Source organism: Nerophis lumbriciformis, linkage group LG32, assembly GCF_033978685.3.
Source record: "Nerophis lumbriciformis linkage group LG32, RoL_Nlum_v2.1, whole genome shotgun sequence".
In the NCBI taxonomy this organism is placed as follows: Eukaryota; Metazoa; Chordata; class Actinopteri; order Syngnathiformes; family Syngnathidae; genus Nerophis; species Nerophis lumbriciformis.
The window spans coordinates 28,305,467-28,320,551 of NC_084579.2; the positions used below are offsets into that span (position 1 = coordinate 28,305,467).

General features: G+C 39.1%; 1 protein-coding gene across 2 annotated transcripts in view; it reads left to right on the forward strand.

The window, feature by feature from the left end:
- The window catches only part of LOC133574788 (potassium channel subfamily T member 1-like), a 69,691-nt gene that overhangs the window by 21,771 nt on the left and 32,835 nt on the right, over window positions 1-15,085 (forward strand). For both annotated transcript variants that reach the window (XM_061927071.1, XM_061927072.2), the window contains exons 3-10: window positions 5,980-6,059; window positions 6,182-6,329; window positions 6,610-6,657; window positions 8,398-8,446; window positions 13,788-13,847; window positions 13,934-14,008; window positions 14,086-14,169; window positions 14,536-14,630. In XM_061927071.1, coding sequence (XP_061783055.1) covers window positions 5,980-6,059; window positions 6,182-6,329; window positions 6,610-6,657; window positions 8,398-8,446; window positions 13,788-13,847; window positions 13,934-14,008; window positions 14,086-14,169; window positions 14,536-14,630 — 639 coding nt within the window. The remainder of the gene's footprint in view (window positions 1-5,979; window positions 6,060-6,181; window positions 6,330-6,609; window positions 6,658-8,397; window positions 8,447-13,787; window positions 13,848-13,933; window positions 14,009-14,085; window positions 14,170-14,535; window positions 14,631-15,085) is intronic.

Sequence of the window (15,085 nt, forward strand, 5' to 3'; positions counted from 1 at the left end):
GGGGACAAGACGGGACCGCCAACGGATCAGCCACTTACAGCGCTCCTTAAAAAAGGTGGGAAAAAGGTGATATTGGGAAAGGGGGGAAGAGTAAAAAAAAATATCAGTCTAAGGCTGGACCCTCAGGAGGGGTCCAGACTGAGTCCAAGGAAAAAACCTCACATAGCATAGCACACATAAACATGATACATATAATCACAACAACTCGCAACAGAGGGGGGGGTTTGGGGCCCTGGAGGCCGGCCTGCTGCTATAAAGCGCTACTCAGCCGTCCATAACCCCGAAGAGGAATTAAGCAGTGGTGAAGGCAATGACTGGGGAAGGGGCGGGTGCGTGCATGTATGCCCAATTAACTTGGGTGAGATGTTGAAATGTTTTTGTGGACTGGGGCCGATCTCAAAGTTCGACACCAGGAGTTATTGAAAAAAAGGAAGATCAAAAGTGTCCATCATTGAGGTGTCCTCGAGGGAGTTTTTCAGAACAGCCTGTTCCTGATAGCGTCAAGGCCATTCGAGGGAGTCAAATCGTAGATTAGGATGCTGTTTTCTTCGAGCAGTCAAAACAATGACTTGCCTGCTCTATGTCCGTGCTGGTTCCTCTCAAATTCAAATCAATTCTCCTTCTCAGCAAGCTTCTCCATGATGAGATCCATTTTGCGATTCAAATCAGAAATCGCCACAGTCTGTGTTCCCACAGCCCGGCCCAATCCTTCCATTGCGACGAACAGCCGTTGGGCTCCTTGAGTGGCTGCCATCGTCTTCCGAATTTGACGATACACCAGAGCAATGCCCAGCCCAATCAGCAGGTGCCCCGCGATCACGGTTCCAAATAGGTAGATGTCTTCCACGTCCTCGATGGAAAGGACTGAGAGGCACATGATTCTCCGTTTATCCCAGGAGTCTCTCACGTACCCCGCAGCAATGGTTCCATCAGGGCAGCCAGGCTCCCTTGAACCTCTTTTCCTTGTCGAAAAGACTTTGTCAATTGCCTCGAGAGTCCAGCTGATCATATCCATGTTTGATGTTTAGATTTGAGGACAACGCAAAGAAAGAGGCTTCAAAAAAAGTTCAGACAAGACAAAACGAAGAAAGCAAGCAGGGAAGGAGGGAGCGGAGAAAAATGCGACCGCCCTCACCAAGAGGCAAGACAGAATAGCAGTACAAACACTTTGTAAGACTCAACAAAAGAAAATACTGGCGAATTCAACTTAATTACAAAGACTATTCCTGGCTAAGGCACCACACCATAGTTTATGCTAACATCTTGGAATTGTAACTGCATGCAAAGTCTATACTGTATTAAACAGTAGAATACTTGCAAATGCGACACAGAAATGCAAGGAAAAATAAAAACTGGATATCACAGCTCAGTATTAAATGTTGTATAAAAATATTTTTTACATTTATCATTTATTAACACGTTTAAACAAAAATACTGAAAATCGGTACCGTTGAGTACCAGTATCGATTCAAATGTGAAAGGTACCCATCCCTATTTAACCACCATGGTGCTTTACTGTAAGATTGTAGACCTTTACATAACAGGACAATCATGGCTGTGTAGTCATTTTCAGTGGATAGTAAATCTATACTGATATACAGGCTGTGCATTGACTACTCCAAATTATGCCCAGGTTCTATTTCGGTCCCTTGGGGAATTATACATTAAGAAAAAATGGTGGCTGTCATGTCAAGGATGTATTCACTTTTGTCAGAAATTCTGGGATATTTGTGGACATTTGCCTGTAGGAATGCAACAATTGCGATACATTGTCTGATTATACAAACGCACGCTTTGCATCCCTGCATGGAGCTATACCCAGCATCATCCACTTTTCCTTCTTGTTCAGTCTGTAGCAACGTTGCTGTGGCAACAGCTTGAGAGATGGAGGAGCAAGGAGAGAGAGATTGTATATGTTTCATAAGATATTCCAATAAGCTTCCCTGCTTCTCATGTCCAAGTTCCTTCATCAGAATGCTTGGATGTATAACTGAATGAGTTGTAAAGAGCATTTTAATGGGTTGAGGAGAGACCGCAACGCATAGCTACAGGTGTTTTCCACCATGGATCCGAGGATCATTATTCCGACCTGGAATAGTCCGACTGTAGGCACTTGGAGTTTGGATCCTTGGGGTAGTGATACAGGGCAGAGGTACGGTACAGAGCCACACGAGGGATGATTGATATCGCTTACACCGCGGAATTATATATTATTTTTTAATGCATGTGAGCAGTTATGTCTGTTGTTTAGCCCCGTCACATGTTGAGGCAAAACAGATTGTGGTTTTCTTGTACATTTTTGTGTGGAGTGACCTAATCTTTTATCAGAAATTATTTAACCTGCTATTAGTTTGAATTTAGAGGGTTTATCCATAAGAAATGATGGACATTGAATGAATCCAGTGCAGGGTCAAACTGTTCCAAGCTATGTTCTAACATTTCTAACAGTCATACAAACATAAGTTTAACAAATGTAATAGATGTGTTTTGTCAGATACAACACATAACATTAAAGAGGACATAAACATAGCAACACTAAAATAGCAATGCAAGTTTAAATAACATTAGAAAAAAAACATTATGATAAAACTATAGCTCCCATGTCTGTAGCTGACTGATGGATATTTGGCAGAGCTCTAGTCTTTATTTTATAATGTGTAGCAAAGTCTGGTTTCTATTTTTACAAAGCCTGTATGTCAAAAAGGGCAGTATAATAAAAAGTGTCACTTTCATGTCTGTAGCTGACTGATGGTAGAACTCTAGTCTTTATTTTTCAAATCTGTAGCAAAACCTGATTTTTTTACAAAGCTGTCCTCTATGAAGTGATTATCATATACATGGAGAGAGCTCATCTCTAGGTGGTATCAAGTCCATGAACAGGGTCATGAAAATCCGAAACTTTAAAATTGACCGTTTTTTCCAAAAATGGAGCAAACAAGTAAGGGAGGAGATCTATTCTTGTGATAAATAGGCTCTAAGGACATGTTCTAACAACTGTTAGAACAAAATAATAATAAAAAAAACCCTCCTGTATATAATACATTGTTTGTGTTATATTTAACACTTAAAGTTAAAAAAAAAAGGTTTAAGTTGGAAATATCATCCAAAAGTAATTCAATTAGTGATATTATTGAAGCAGCAAATAATGTGATTGGAGGAATACCCGCTGTAAGATATTTGCGTCTTTTTGCATACCAGAGCTGTTCAGAGAGTATGTAATTCTGTGATCGACAGCGGCCAATTAAAGGTCAATACATAACCCGCCTGTGATGGCGCGTGGGTGGATGGGGCACTCTAGTGTATAGAAGTGTTCATACCTCGTCTGCTTTTGTGGCAGCTGTTTGTGCAGAATATTTTGCATCTCTGAAGGTTCCTCTCTGCTCTCTGGTGCACTGGGGCCAGAAATAGCAGTTACACTTGACGTCTGGGCAGCCGTCAACCCACGTCCCCGTTTTGTTCCTCCACTGAGGACCTTGCAGTCGCAAGCCGAAAACCTGCAATGTAACAATTATTAGGTTCATCTGCAAGATATGATGAGAGCTGAAAGAATACATTCTGTCTTTAATAAGGTAATAATAATGTACGATGCTTACTACAACCCAGAAATGTACAAAGATTTTGATTAATACCACTGATTATTACTGAGTTTCATTAGGGCCTGAGCACCTACTGATGGTAACACAAAGGTCCTATTGAAACTGCTTTTTAATATAATTCTTTGTGTTTCTTTGCACTTTTGGGAGCCTTAATATGCATGACAATTCACCAAACCTGTAAAAAATTATACATTTTAAGGGTCCTAAATAGAGATGTCCGATAATGGCTTTTTTGCCGGTATCCGATTTTGTCCAACTCTTAATTACCGATTCCGATATCAACCAATACCGATATATACAGTCGTGGAATTAACACATTATTATGCCTAATTTTGTTGTGATGCCCCGCTGGATGCATTAAACAATGTAACAAGGTTTTCCAAAATAAATCAACTCAAGTTATGGAAACAAATGCCAACATGGCACTGCCATATTTATTATTGAAGTCACAAAGTGCATTATTTTTTTTAACATGCCTCAAAACAGCAGCTTGGAATTTGGGACATGCTCTCCCAGAGAGAGCATGAGGAGGTTGAGGGGCGGGGGGTGGGGGGGGGGGGGGGGTGCGGGGGGTGTATATTGTAGCGTCCCGGAAGAGTTAGTGCTGCAAGGGGTTCTGGGTATTTGTTCTGTTGTGTTACGGTGCGAATGTTCTCACGAAATGTGTTTGTCATTCTTGTTTGGTGTGGGTTCACAGTGTGGCGCATATTTGTAACAGTGTTAAAGTTGTTTATACGGCCACCCTCAGTGTGACCTGTATGGCTGTTGACCAATTATGCTTTGCATTCACTTGTGTGTGTGAAAAGCCGTAAATATTTAAATATTATGTGATTCCCTTTAAGGCACGCCCCCAATATTGTTGTCTGGGTGGAAATTGGGAGACATTTCGGGAGAATGGTTGCCCCGGGAGATTTTCGGGAGGGCCACTGAAATTTGGGAGTCTCCCGGGAAAATTGGGAGGGTTGGCGAGTATGACTGGGAGACGCAACTGCTCTGTACTTCTCCCTACATCCGTGTACCACTCCGTACAGCAGCGTTTTAAAAAGTCATAAATTTTACTTTTTGAAACCGATACCGATAATTTCCGGTATTACATTTTAAAGCATTTATCGGCCGATAATATCGGCAGTCCGATATCATCGGACATCTCTAGTCCTAAACGAAAACCCCAAACACTTACTCAACACTACTCCCTATATGTCACGACTGAGACTGTGGCGTGGTTTGTTCTCCCGAGGTGCAAAAGATTTGGACCAGATGTGGCGTGAAGGGGAGTACATGATTTATTTTAACACTATATATCAAAAAGGAACAAACGAAAAGCGCGCACAATGGCGGAGGTACAAAACTAGGCTATTGAAAACAAAACTTGCACATAGGCAGAAACTGTGAACAATGAAACAAAAACACTAACTGTGGCATTAATAAACAAAAACTTACTTGGCATGGACTATGAAGTGCGCAGAGGTAAACAGAGTGTGACAGGGGTATGAATCCGGATGTCGCCAGAAAGACAAACTGAAAACAATGAACTTAAATACTACAGACATGATTAGTGAAAACAGGTGCGTGACTCAAAACGTGAAACAGGTGCGTGACTTGACAGGTGAAAACTAATGGTTGCTATGGTGACAAAACAAACAAAAGTGCACAAAAAGTCCAAAAACAAAACCGAACATGACTAAAAGAAAACATGATCACACAGACATGACACTATATATATATATATATATATATATATTCTTTACAAATTAGTCGCTGCCGTCAGTTTCACCGATTGTCATCGAACTGGATGGAGACATCTGTCATAACAGGACACGCATTTTAGTTTGGACTTAAAACAAAATAATGGTCTCTATGTTACCAAACTCGGACTTGGACCAAATGAGCCCAAATCCAAATTGTGGAGACTAAAGAGATGGACAAAGACAATCTGCAACTTGGCTTGGCCACAAACTTTGATGGTCAGTCTGAAGATTCACTACAAAAATGTATATCTAACTCTGCTCCACTCAGTCAGATCTTGATCATATTTGGTGTGCATGATGAAGAGATGACACCTTGAAGCCATGCATAGGTCAATCAATTCGTCAAAGAGCCACGCAGTGGCAACAGGAAATTGCACTTCTGTTATGGTGTGAGGGCTCGTTCAAAGCTGCTCGCTGTGTAATTGAATGTCAGCAGAAGGGTAACTGGTCCAAGTGTATCGTTGCACACAATGCTCATGATTGTCTTATGCAGAAAAATGAACAGATATCTGACCTATCCCTGGATAATTACTTAACTTCAGTCAGAGTTGATTGTAAAAGCATTATCATAAGTACACAATTTGAAGCTTGTGCTAAACATAAGATGTGTGTTGTGTTTGTGCTCCCTCTGCCAGGGTGCAAGTTGAATTTTACGTGAATGAAAACACCTTCAAGGAGCGTCTGAAGTTGTTCTTCATCAAAAATCAACGATCAAGTATGCCATCTACAAAGTTCAAGTATACTCAGATGCAGAAATCCATATTGTATGACAGAGTCTACTTTATGGACTATAAAAACTACTTGGATATGTAACAAGATTTCCTCCTTTGCCGTCAGGCCTCAGAATCCGCGTGTTCAACTTCTCCCTGAAGCTGCTCACCTGTCTGCTCTACATCATCCGAGTGGTGACGGACAACCCAGTACAGAGCGCAAACGCTACCCACAGCCCGAGCCAAACGAATGCTATCGGTGGGAACACCAAGTGGTTCGTACAATTGTCTAACATCTGCTGTTGGCATAAGTACAATGGGAAGAGGCAACAATAAGATATGCTAATATGCAAGTGCCCCTAAATCCTATATGGAGGACTGTCACCTTGTAGCATAGCAACAAGATGCACGGCTTAATGAGATGAGAGGTGGTTGGTGTACATGAAGCCTGACTTTACAAGTGTGACTAATACATGTTTGCTTGCTCCTGGCAGTCCAAAATTGTAAGTAACCATAAGATCATAAATGAAAAGCTATGTTTGTATTCGTACACAGCATGGACTGTCCCTGGAATGGATCGGTGCAGGATCGGGACATTAACTGGTAAGCAGTAGAAGGTAATACATAGAAATATTGCTGTCTTTTCACAGATAACAAAGCTCAGATTTGATTGACACAATTAGAAAGGTTTTATTTTTAATATAATTACACTGTATTGTATTTTGGTTACCTTGCCTAATGAGAACAAATTATTAGGAACAGTTATAGTCTCGACCAGGGGTCCCCAAACTACGGATCCGGCCCGCCAGTGTCCAATATCCGGCCTGCAGGAAGTCTCAAGTTTAAAAAAAAAATGTTTTTTTTGAAATTATTAATATTATTTTAAATCCGTCCTTTCTAATCCTTTTTCTACCGCTCGTTACTCTCTGTGATTTGCTCAGGCAAATCATATTGTCTTAAAATGCATTTTCCCATCGATAATGTGACATCATCACCGGCAAGTACGCGCTCTTCCAGTCAATTAGTGCGCAAGGAATACATATACAGTATATATATATATATATATATATATATATATATATATATTAGGGCTGTGAATCTTTGGGTGTCCCACGATTCGATTCAATATCGATTCTTGGGTCACGATTCGATTCAAAATCAATTTTTTTTTTTTCAATTCAACACGATTCTCGATTCAAAAACGATTTTTTTCCCGATTCAAAACGATTCTCTATTCATTCAATACATAGGATTTCAGCAGGATCTACCCCAGTCTGCTGATATGCAAGCAGAGTAGTATATTTTTGTAAAAAGCTTTTATAATTGTAAAGGGCAATGTTTTATCAACTGATTGCAATAATGTAAATCTGTTTTAACTATTAAATGAACCAAAAATATGACTTATTTTATCTTTGTGAATATATTGGACACAATGTGTTGTCAAGCTTATGAGATGTGATGCAAGTGTAAGCCACTGTGACACTATTGTTCATTTATTTTTGATTTTTTATAAATGTCTAATGATAATGTCAATGAGGGATTTTTAATCACTGCTATGTTGAAATTGATGCTGTTGTTGATAATATTCATTTTTGTTTCACTACTTTTGGTTTGTTCTGTGTCGTGTTTGTGTCTCCTCTCAATTGCTCTGTTTATTGCAGTTCTGAGTGTTGCTGGGTCGGTTTTGGGTTTGGAATTGGATTGTTTTGGTATTGCTGTGTATTTTTTTGTTGGATTGATTAATTTAAAAAAATAAATAAATTTAAAAAAAAAAAAATTTAAATTGTTTTTTTTTAAATCGATTTTTTAAAAATGAGAATCGATTCTGAATCGCACAACGTGAGATACGCGATTCGAATTCGAATCGATTTTTTCCCACACCCCTAATATATATATATATATATATATATATATATATATATATATATATATATATATATATATATATATATATATATATATATATATATATATATATGTGTACATACACCCCGGCCCCCGGCCAAATTGTTTTAACCCAATGTGGCCCCCGAGTCAAAAAGTTTGGGGACCCCTGGTCTAGACTATTGAGTTGTATATGACAGTAACATGTTTACATTTTGTGTGTTAACAGCCCTTGATCGAAAAATAACTTCTAGAAACTTCTCCAGCAATAAAATGTTTACAATTTTTAGTGAAGATTTAGCCAAAGAGTGAAAGAAACACTAAACATTGTAACATGTCCTCCTATAGTCATAATTGCATGAATGCTGCTTTAGCTTATAATGTGTAAACATAGTTCCAATCATTGTCATGATGTACAAATTGAATGATGTCTAATAATTGCTACACTCTTTCTGTAAGGGAGTTGATCTTTTGGGTGGACAGGAAAGTACCTGTTTGGGCTATTCAAGTAAGTATAACTACTATAAGTACTTTAATTGAATCTATAAGCCACGCTCGAATGCAAAGTTTTGATCAACAGTGAAACCTCAAAGTAAAGTAGAACCTCGATTTATGAACGCCTCTTTTTGTGAACTTTTTGATTTACGAACTATTAGACCGAGCCAAATATGCCTCCGTGTGCAAACATTATTTCTGTTTTTTGATTGTGATGAGACCAGACTTTTCTGGCCAAAGATGCCAAGGAGGACTTATATCACAGCGGAGAAAAAGCCATTTCCTGTCGTTCAGCGGCGTCTCTTCCAAAAGGACACACACACACACACATTGTGCCTCCTCCTCCTGCCCTCCCTTCATCCCCTGTGTCTGCTTCTTTCTCTCCTCTCGCCAGTTGCTCATTTGCCAATAAGAATTTAAAAGTGGATTTTTTTTTTAAATATTTATTATCGCAGCAAATGTAGTTGTTGAAGTTAAGGGGGTGTGTGATTTCTGATCGTTTGGCCACCAAAGGGACTGAAGAGGTGTGCGTACTCTTTATTATTCACCTTTAATATACCGTATTTTTCGGACTATAAGTCGCAGTTTTTTTTCATAGTTTGGTCGGGGGTGCGACTTATACTCAGGAGTGACTTGTGTGTGAAATTATTAACACATTACCATAAAATATCAAATGTTATTATTTAGCTCATTCACGTAAGAGACTAGACGTATAAGATTTCATGGGATTTAGCGATTAGGAGTGACAGATTGTTTGGTAAACGTATAGCATGTTCTATATGTTATAGTTATTTGAATGACTCTTACCATAATATGTTACGTTAACATACCAGTTGGTTATTTATGCCTCATATAACGTACACTTATTCAACCTGTTGTTCACTATTCTTTATGTATTTTAAATTGCCTTTCAAATGTCTATTCTTGGTGTTGGGTTTTATCAAATAAATTTCCCCCAAAAATTCGACCTATCCAGTGCGACTTATATATGTTTTTTTCCTTCTTTATTATGCATTTTCGGCAGGTGCGACTTATACACCGGTGCGACTTATACTCCGAAAAATACGGTACCTACTTCCTTATCTTTCTGTGACGATCTGTCACTTCATGTATGTTTGTTTCCTTGTTTTTGTATTTACTTCCCGTCAGTGCTCTTATTTTGTTCCTGTTTGTTCCGCGGAGCACTGTTTTTTCCTCACCTGCCGTTGCCGGCTGCCAATCAGCATATGTTCTATTTATGCCTTGTCTCGAGCACTCCTCAGTGCTCGAAGATCGCTTTATGTTTGGAACGCTTACATGAAAGACTGCTTCTTTTCCCCTCTCTGTTTTGAGTAGGGATGATGTTTGATAAGAAATGATCGAGTTCGAACCTATTATTGAATCCTCTTATCGAACCGATGCCTTATCGATTCTCTTATCGAGTCCAGATAGGTTGTTGTATATGAAAAAAAAACACACAATATTTGGTTTAACTAAAGCTCACTTTTATTATATAAGAAAAAATAAAATCTAATAAATAAATAAATATTGACTGTTACCCCCCTAAAAAATAAAATAAAATAAATAAATATTGACTGTTTTTACCCAAAGTATATTAAGCGGGATTTTTCAGAAAAACAAATATATACAGTAACACAAAAACAACCTGTCTCTGTGATCACTATAGGTGTATAAATAATAATATAGTGTTAAATAAAATCAGTCTCTTGGGCACACAACTTAAAATAATACAGCTCTCCAAAAAGTGCACTTCTGCTGCTATTTGACATAACTGTTTGTTATGATGCTTTGACATTTTTGCACTTTATTTCTTTATTGAAAGACAATTTTATGAAGAGTAAAGTTGTTTGCAAATGTGGTTCCAATGCTAAAAAATGAAAAGTTAAAGCTAAAAAAAGAAATACACTTTATTGAGTTAACATTATTTCTTTATAGGGGAAAAGATGTGATGTTATGAGCTAGGCTAGGGAATATAACAACTACACTACCCAGCATGCAACGGGAGTGACGAGCATGCACGGTAGCCCCGAAAAGTGTTGTTGCATGTTGCCACATAGCAGCTAAGAATGAGGTTATGAGCACGCTGTGAAAGTAAACGTCAAGAACTCAGCCAACACGCCTCGTCTGCATTATTTATAATTAGACAGACAACACATATACAGTGTGATTTTGTTTTGTTTACAAGGAAAGAAAAACAAAAGTTAAAAAAGGGAGATCATGTCATATATGTTGTATATATATGTGTGCTGCGGTTGCTTTAAGAACGTTGCAACAGCTGCCGTAAAGGAGGTGCGTTGCTAGCCTGGTTGCTATGTTTCCGGTTGGTCGTAAAAGTGTTGGTCATGTGTTTGTACCCTGCTCAAATCTCTCAGTAAAGTTCTTCATTGGATTAAACCTTTTGTTTTGAACTTTATTACACCTTGGAGCGCTTTTTCCGGTCCATTGTTTTTCCTGCTTTCCCTATCTGCGCCTAATGACTGAGCTACGTGACATCATTTCTTGTGATGTCTCAAAGGGCATTTCTGGTCGGGACGGGATTCGTTCCCAGGGATTCGAATAAAGAACCAACTCTTTTTCTTTACTATAGTGGTCTCGATAACGGGTACCGGTTCTCAAAAAGGGATTCGAGTCCGAGGACTCGGTTCTTTTCTTATCGAACAACCGGGAAAACCGGTTTCGAGTATCATCCGTAGTTTTGAGTAATAAAACTCATCTTACCTTCTCATCGTCTGCTAGTTCCTGCATCTTAGGGTCTCAAAAACTGCAGCCATGCGAGTTCCTAACACTTTCATCTCGTTCGTATTTCGTTTGGGAGTTCGAATTAAGCCGGTATTTTACATTTCCTTAGCTACCTTCTTAAATAAATCAGTTTCTTTTTTTCTACCATCGATGCACTTCAAAATATTATTTTCTTTTAATTTGCGAAGCGAGTAAGAAATATCCTCTTCATTACAATGTTTACTGTTGTTATTGAATGGTATCTGCTTCCGGGTTAAAGGTCCTCTCTGGCATCTCGAGAGATCTGGTTTCCAATTGCATAATCCAGGTGCGTTAGTCCGACTTTTCAAAAACCGAACACGATCGGTTTAAGGTGTTTCCATGGGCTGTGGGATGCTTATTTAGAGCCAAACTATTTGAGAAATCGGACTAAATTAGTGCATGGATACGTACTGATTGTTTGTTATGGAGAAATTTGCTTCACGACTCAAACTTTTCCATTTATGAACCCTGTTAAAGAATCAATTAAGTTCCTAAATCGAGGTTCCACTGCATGATCTACAAAACCCAAAACCAGGGAAGTTGGCATGTTGTGTAATTCGTAAATAAAAACAGAATACAATGATTTGCAAATCCCTTTCAACTTATATTCAATTGAATAGACTGCAAAGACAAGATATTTAATGTTCAAACTGAGAAACTTTTTTTTTTTTGTATGCAAATAATCATTAACTTAGAATTTAATGGCAGCAACACATTGCAAACAAGTTGGCACAGGGACATTTTTACCACTGTGTTACATGGCCTTTCCTTTTAACAACACCCAGTAAATGTTTGGGAACTGAGGAGACACATTTTTGAAGCTTTTCAGGTGGAATTCTTTCCCATTTTTGCTTGATGTACAGCCTAAGTTGTTCAACAGTCCGGGGGTCTCCGTTGTGGTATTTTAGGCTTCATAATGCGCCACACATTTTCAATGGGAGACAGGTCTGGACTACCGGCAGGCCAGTCTAGTACCCGCACTCTTTTACTATGAAGCCACGCCATGCTGAAATAAGCAGGGGCGTCCGTGATAACGTTGCTTGGATGGCAACATATGTTGCCCCAAAACCTGTATATACCTTTCAGCATTAATGGTGCCTTCACAGATGTGTAAGTTACCCGTGCCTTGGGCATGCCATCACAGATGCTGGCTTTTGAATGTTGTGCCTATAACAATCCGGATGTTTTTTTTTCCTCTTTGGTCTGGAGGACACAACATCCACAGTTTCCAAAAACAATTTGAAATGTGGACTCGTCAGACCACGGAACACTTTTCCACTTTGTATCAGTCCATCTTAGATGAGCTAGGGGCCAGCGAAGCCGGAATTTTTTTGGGTGTTGTTGATAAATGGCTTTGGCTTTACATAGTAGGGTTTTAACTTGCACTTACAGATGTAGCGACCAACTGTAGTTACTGACAGTGGTTTTCTGAAGTGTTCCTGAGCCCATGTGGTGATATCCTTTACACACTGATGTTACTTTTTGATGCAATACCGCCTGAGGGATCAAAGGTCCGTAATATCATCGCTTACGTGCAGTGATTTCTCCAGAATCTCTTAACCTTTTAAAGTTAAAGTTACAGTACCACTGATAGTCACACACACACACTAGGTGTGGTGAAATTACCCTCTGCATTTAACCCACCCCCTGGAATGTGAGGGGATCAGTGAGCAGCAGCGGCGCTCGGGAATCATTGTGTTGATTTAACCCCCGATTCCAACCCTTGATGCTGAGTGCCAAGCAGTATAGTCTTTGGTATGACTCGGCCGAGGTTTGAAGTCACAACCTACCGATCTCCGGGCGGACACTCTAACCACTAGGCCACTGAGCAGGCTTTTTTTGATGATATTACGGACCGTAGATGGTGAAATTACTAAAATTCCTTGCAATTGCTGGTTGAGAAATGTTGTTCTTAAACTGTTCAACAATCTGCTCACGCATTTGTTCACAAAGTGGTGACCCTCGCCCCATCCTTGTTTGTGAATGACTGAACATATCACGGAAGCTGCTTTTATACTCAATCATGGCACCCACCTGTTCCCAATTAGCCTGTTCACCTGTGGGATGTTCCAAATACGTGTTTGATGAGCATTCCTCAACTTTCTCAGTCTTTTTTGCCACTTGTGCCAGCTTTTTTGAAACATGTTGCAGGCATCAAATTCCAAATGAGCTAATATTTGCAAAAAAATAACAAAGTTTATCTGTTTGAACATTAAGTATCTTGTCTTTGCAGTCTATTCAATTGAATATAGGTTGAAAAGGATTTGCAAATCATTGTATTTTGGGGTTTTTTACGATTTACACAACGTGCCAACTTCACTGGTTTTGGGGTTTGAATTAGTTATTGCTCCAATTTGTTTGAATTTAGAAATGGAAATACAATGTCTCGATAAATCCTGTATTTACCGTCCATGTAAAGTTTTGATATTTTACAACTCTATAATGTCGCACAACTGCAAAATTCATGAAATTTTATTGGACTTTGGGATTTTAATTTGGCATTTTGCACAAGCCCAAGTCAAAATATTTTCCCAATTCTTAAATCATCTGTTGAGATTTTAGATTGTGATGATAAATGATTGCTGTCATAACAGGTTACAGTGGCCATCATCAGCTTCCTGGAAACAATGCTGCTGATGTATCTGAGCTACAAGGTGAGACCTTATTGGAGGATCTTGTTTAGGCTGAAGCGGCGAGGAAATCGACCCCTGTGCAGTTTTAAATGAGTTTTATTCTCTAGGGTAACCTTTGGGAGCAGATATTCCAAGTTTCCTTTCTTCTGGAGATGATCAACACCGTTCCTTTCATCATCACGGTAAATGATGATTCACTTTCTAGATTCAAGAGAGGATGGCCTATGTGATTTAAGAAATTAATAATTGTCATTATCAGATCTTCTGGCCCTCCATAAGGAACATTTTCATCCCCGTCTTCCTCAACTGCTGGCTTGCCAAATGCGCTCTGGAAAACATGATTGTGAGTCATGATCATTAACTTGATGAGCTGGTGTCATTTGCATATTAACGACCTGCAATGTCAGTGGGTTTAATTTCAACTAATTCGCTAATCAGGAATTCTCATTTGAGCAACTATTCGCAGATAGTGCACATCTCAGAGGACTCCTCCTGGGGTTTTTGCAAATTCCATCATGATGCGTATCTTTTGTAGCTCAGTTGTACTGCACTAGCAGGGAACATCCATTATCATCGCCTATTTTCACTAAGCATCTAACCCAATGACGGGAGAGATTTCAGACACCTAAGTACAATACCCATCGGAAGTTTCTTACAGGAATATTTGTTTTTGTTTAGTTTGTTTCCTTTGAATGTATTTTGTTTGTAGAATGATGTCCACAGAGCAATCCAGAGAACCAACTCGGCCATGTTCAACCAGGTGCTCATCCTCATCTGCACTCTGCTTTGCTTGGTCTTCACTGGGTGAGTCTACTCCACACATTAAAAAATTCACTTGAAGCCACCCAAACTTTCTGTTTGTCTGTCTATGTGACGTTAATATTGGTAAAACTAGAGATGTCCGATAATGGCTTTTTTGCCCATATCCGATTTTCCGATATTGTCCAACTCTTAACTACCGATTCCGATATCAACCGATACCAATATATACAGTCGTGGAATTAACACATTATTATGCCCAATTTTGTTCTGAGGCCCCGCTGGATGCATTAAACCAGTGTTTTTCAACCTTTTTTGAGCCAAGACACATTTTTTGCGTTGAAAAAATGCGGAGGCACACCACCAGCAGAAATCATTAAAAATTGAAACTCGGCAGCCGATATTGACAGTAAAAAGTCGTTGTCGCAATTGTTGGATATGACTTTAAAGCATAACCAAGCATGCATCACTATAGCTCTTGTCTCAAAGTAGGTGTACTG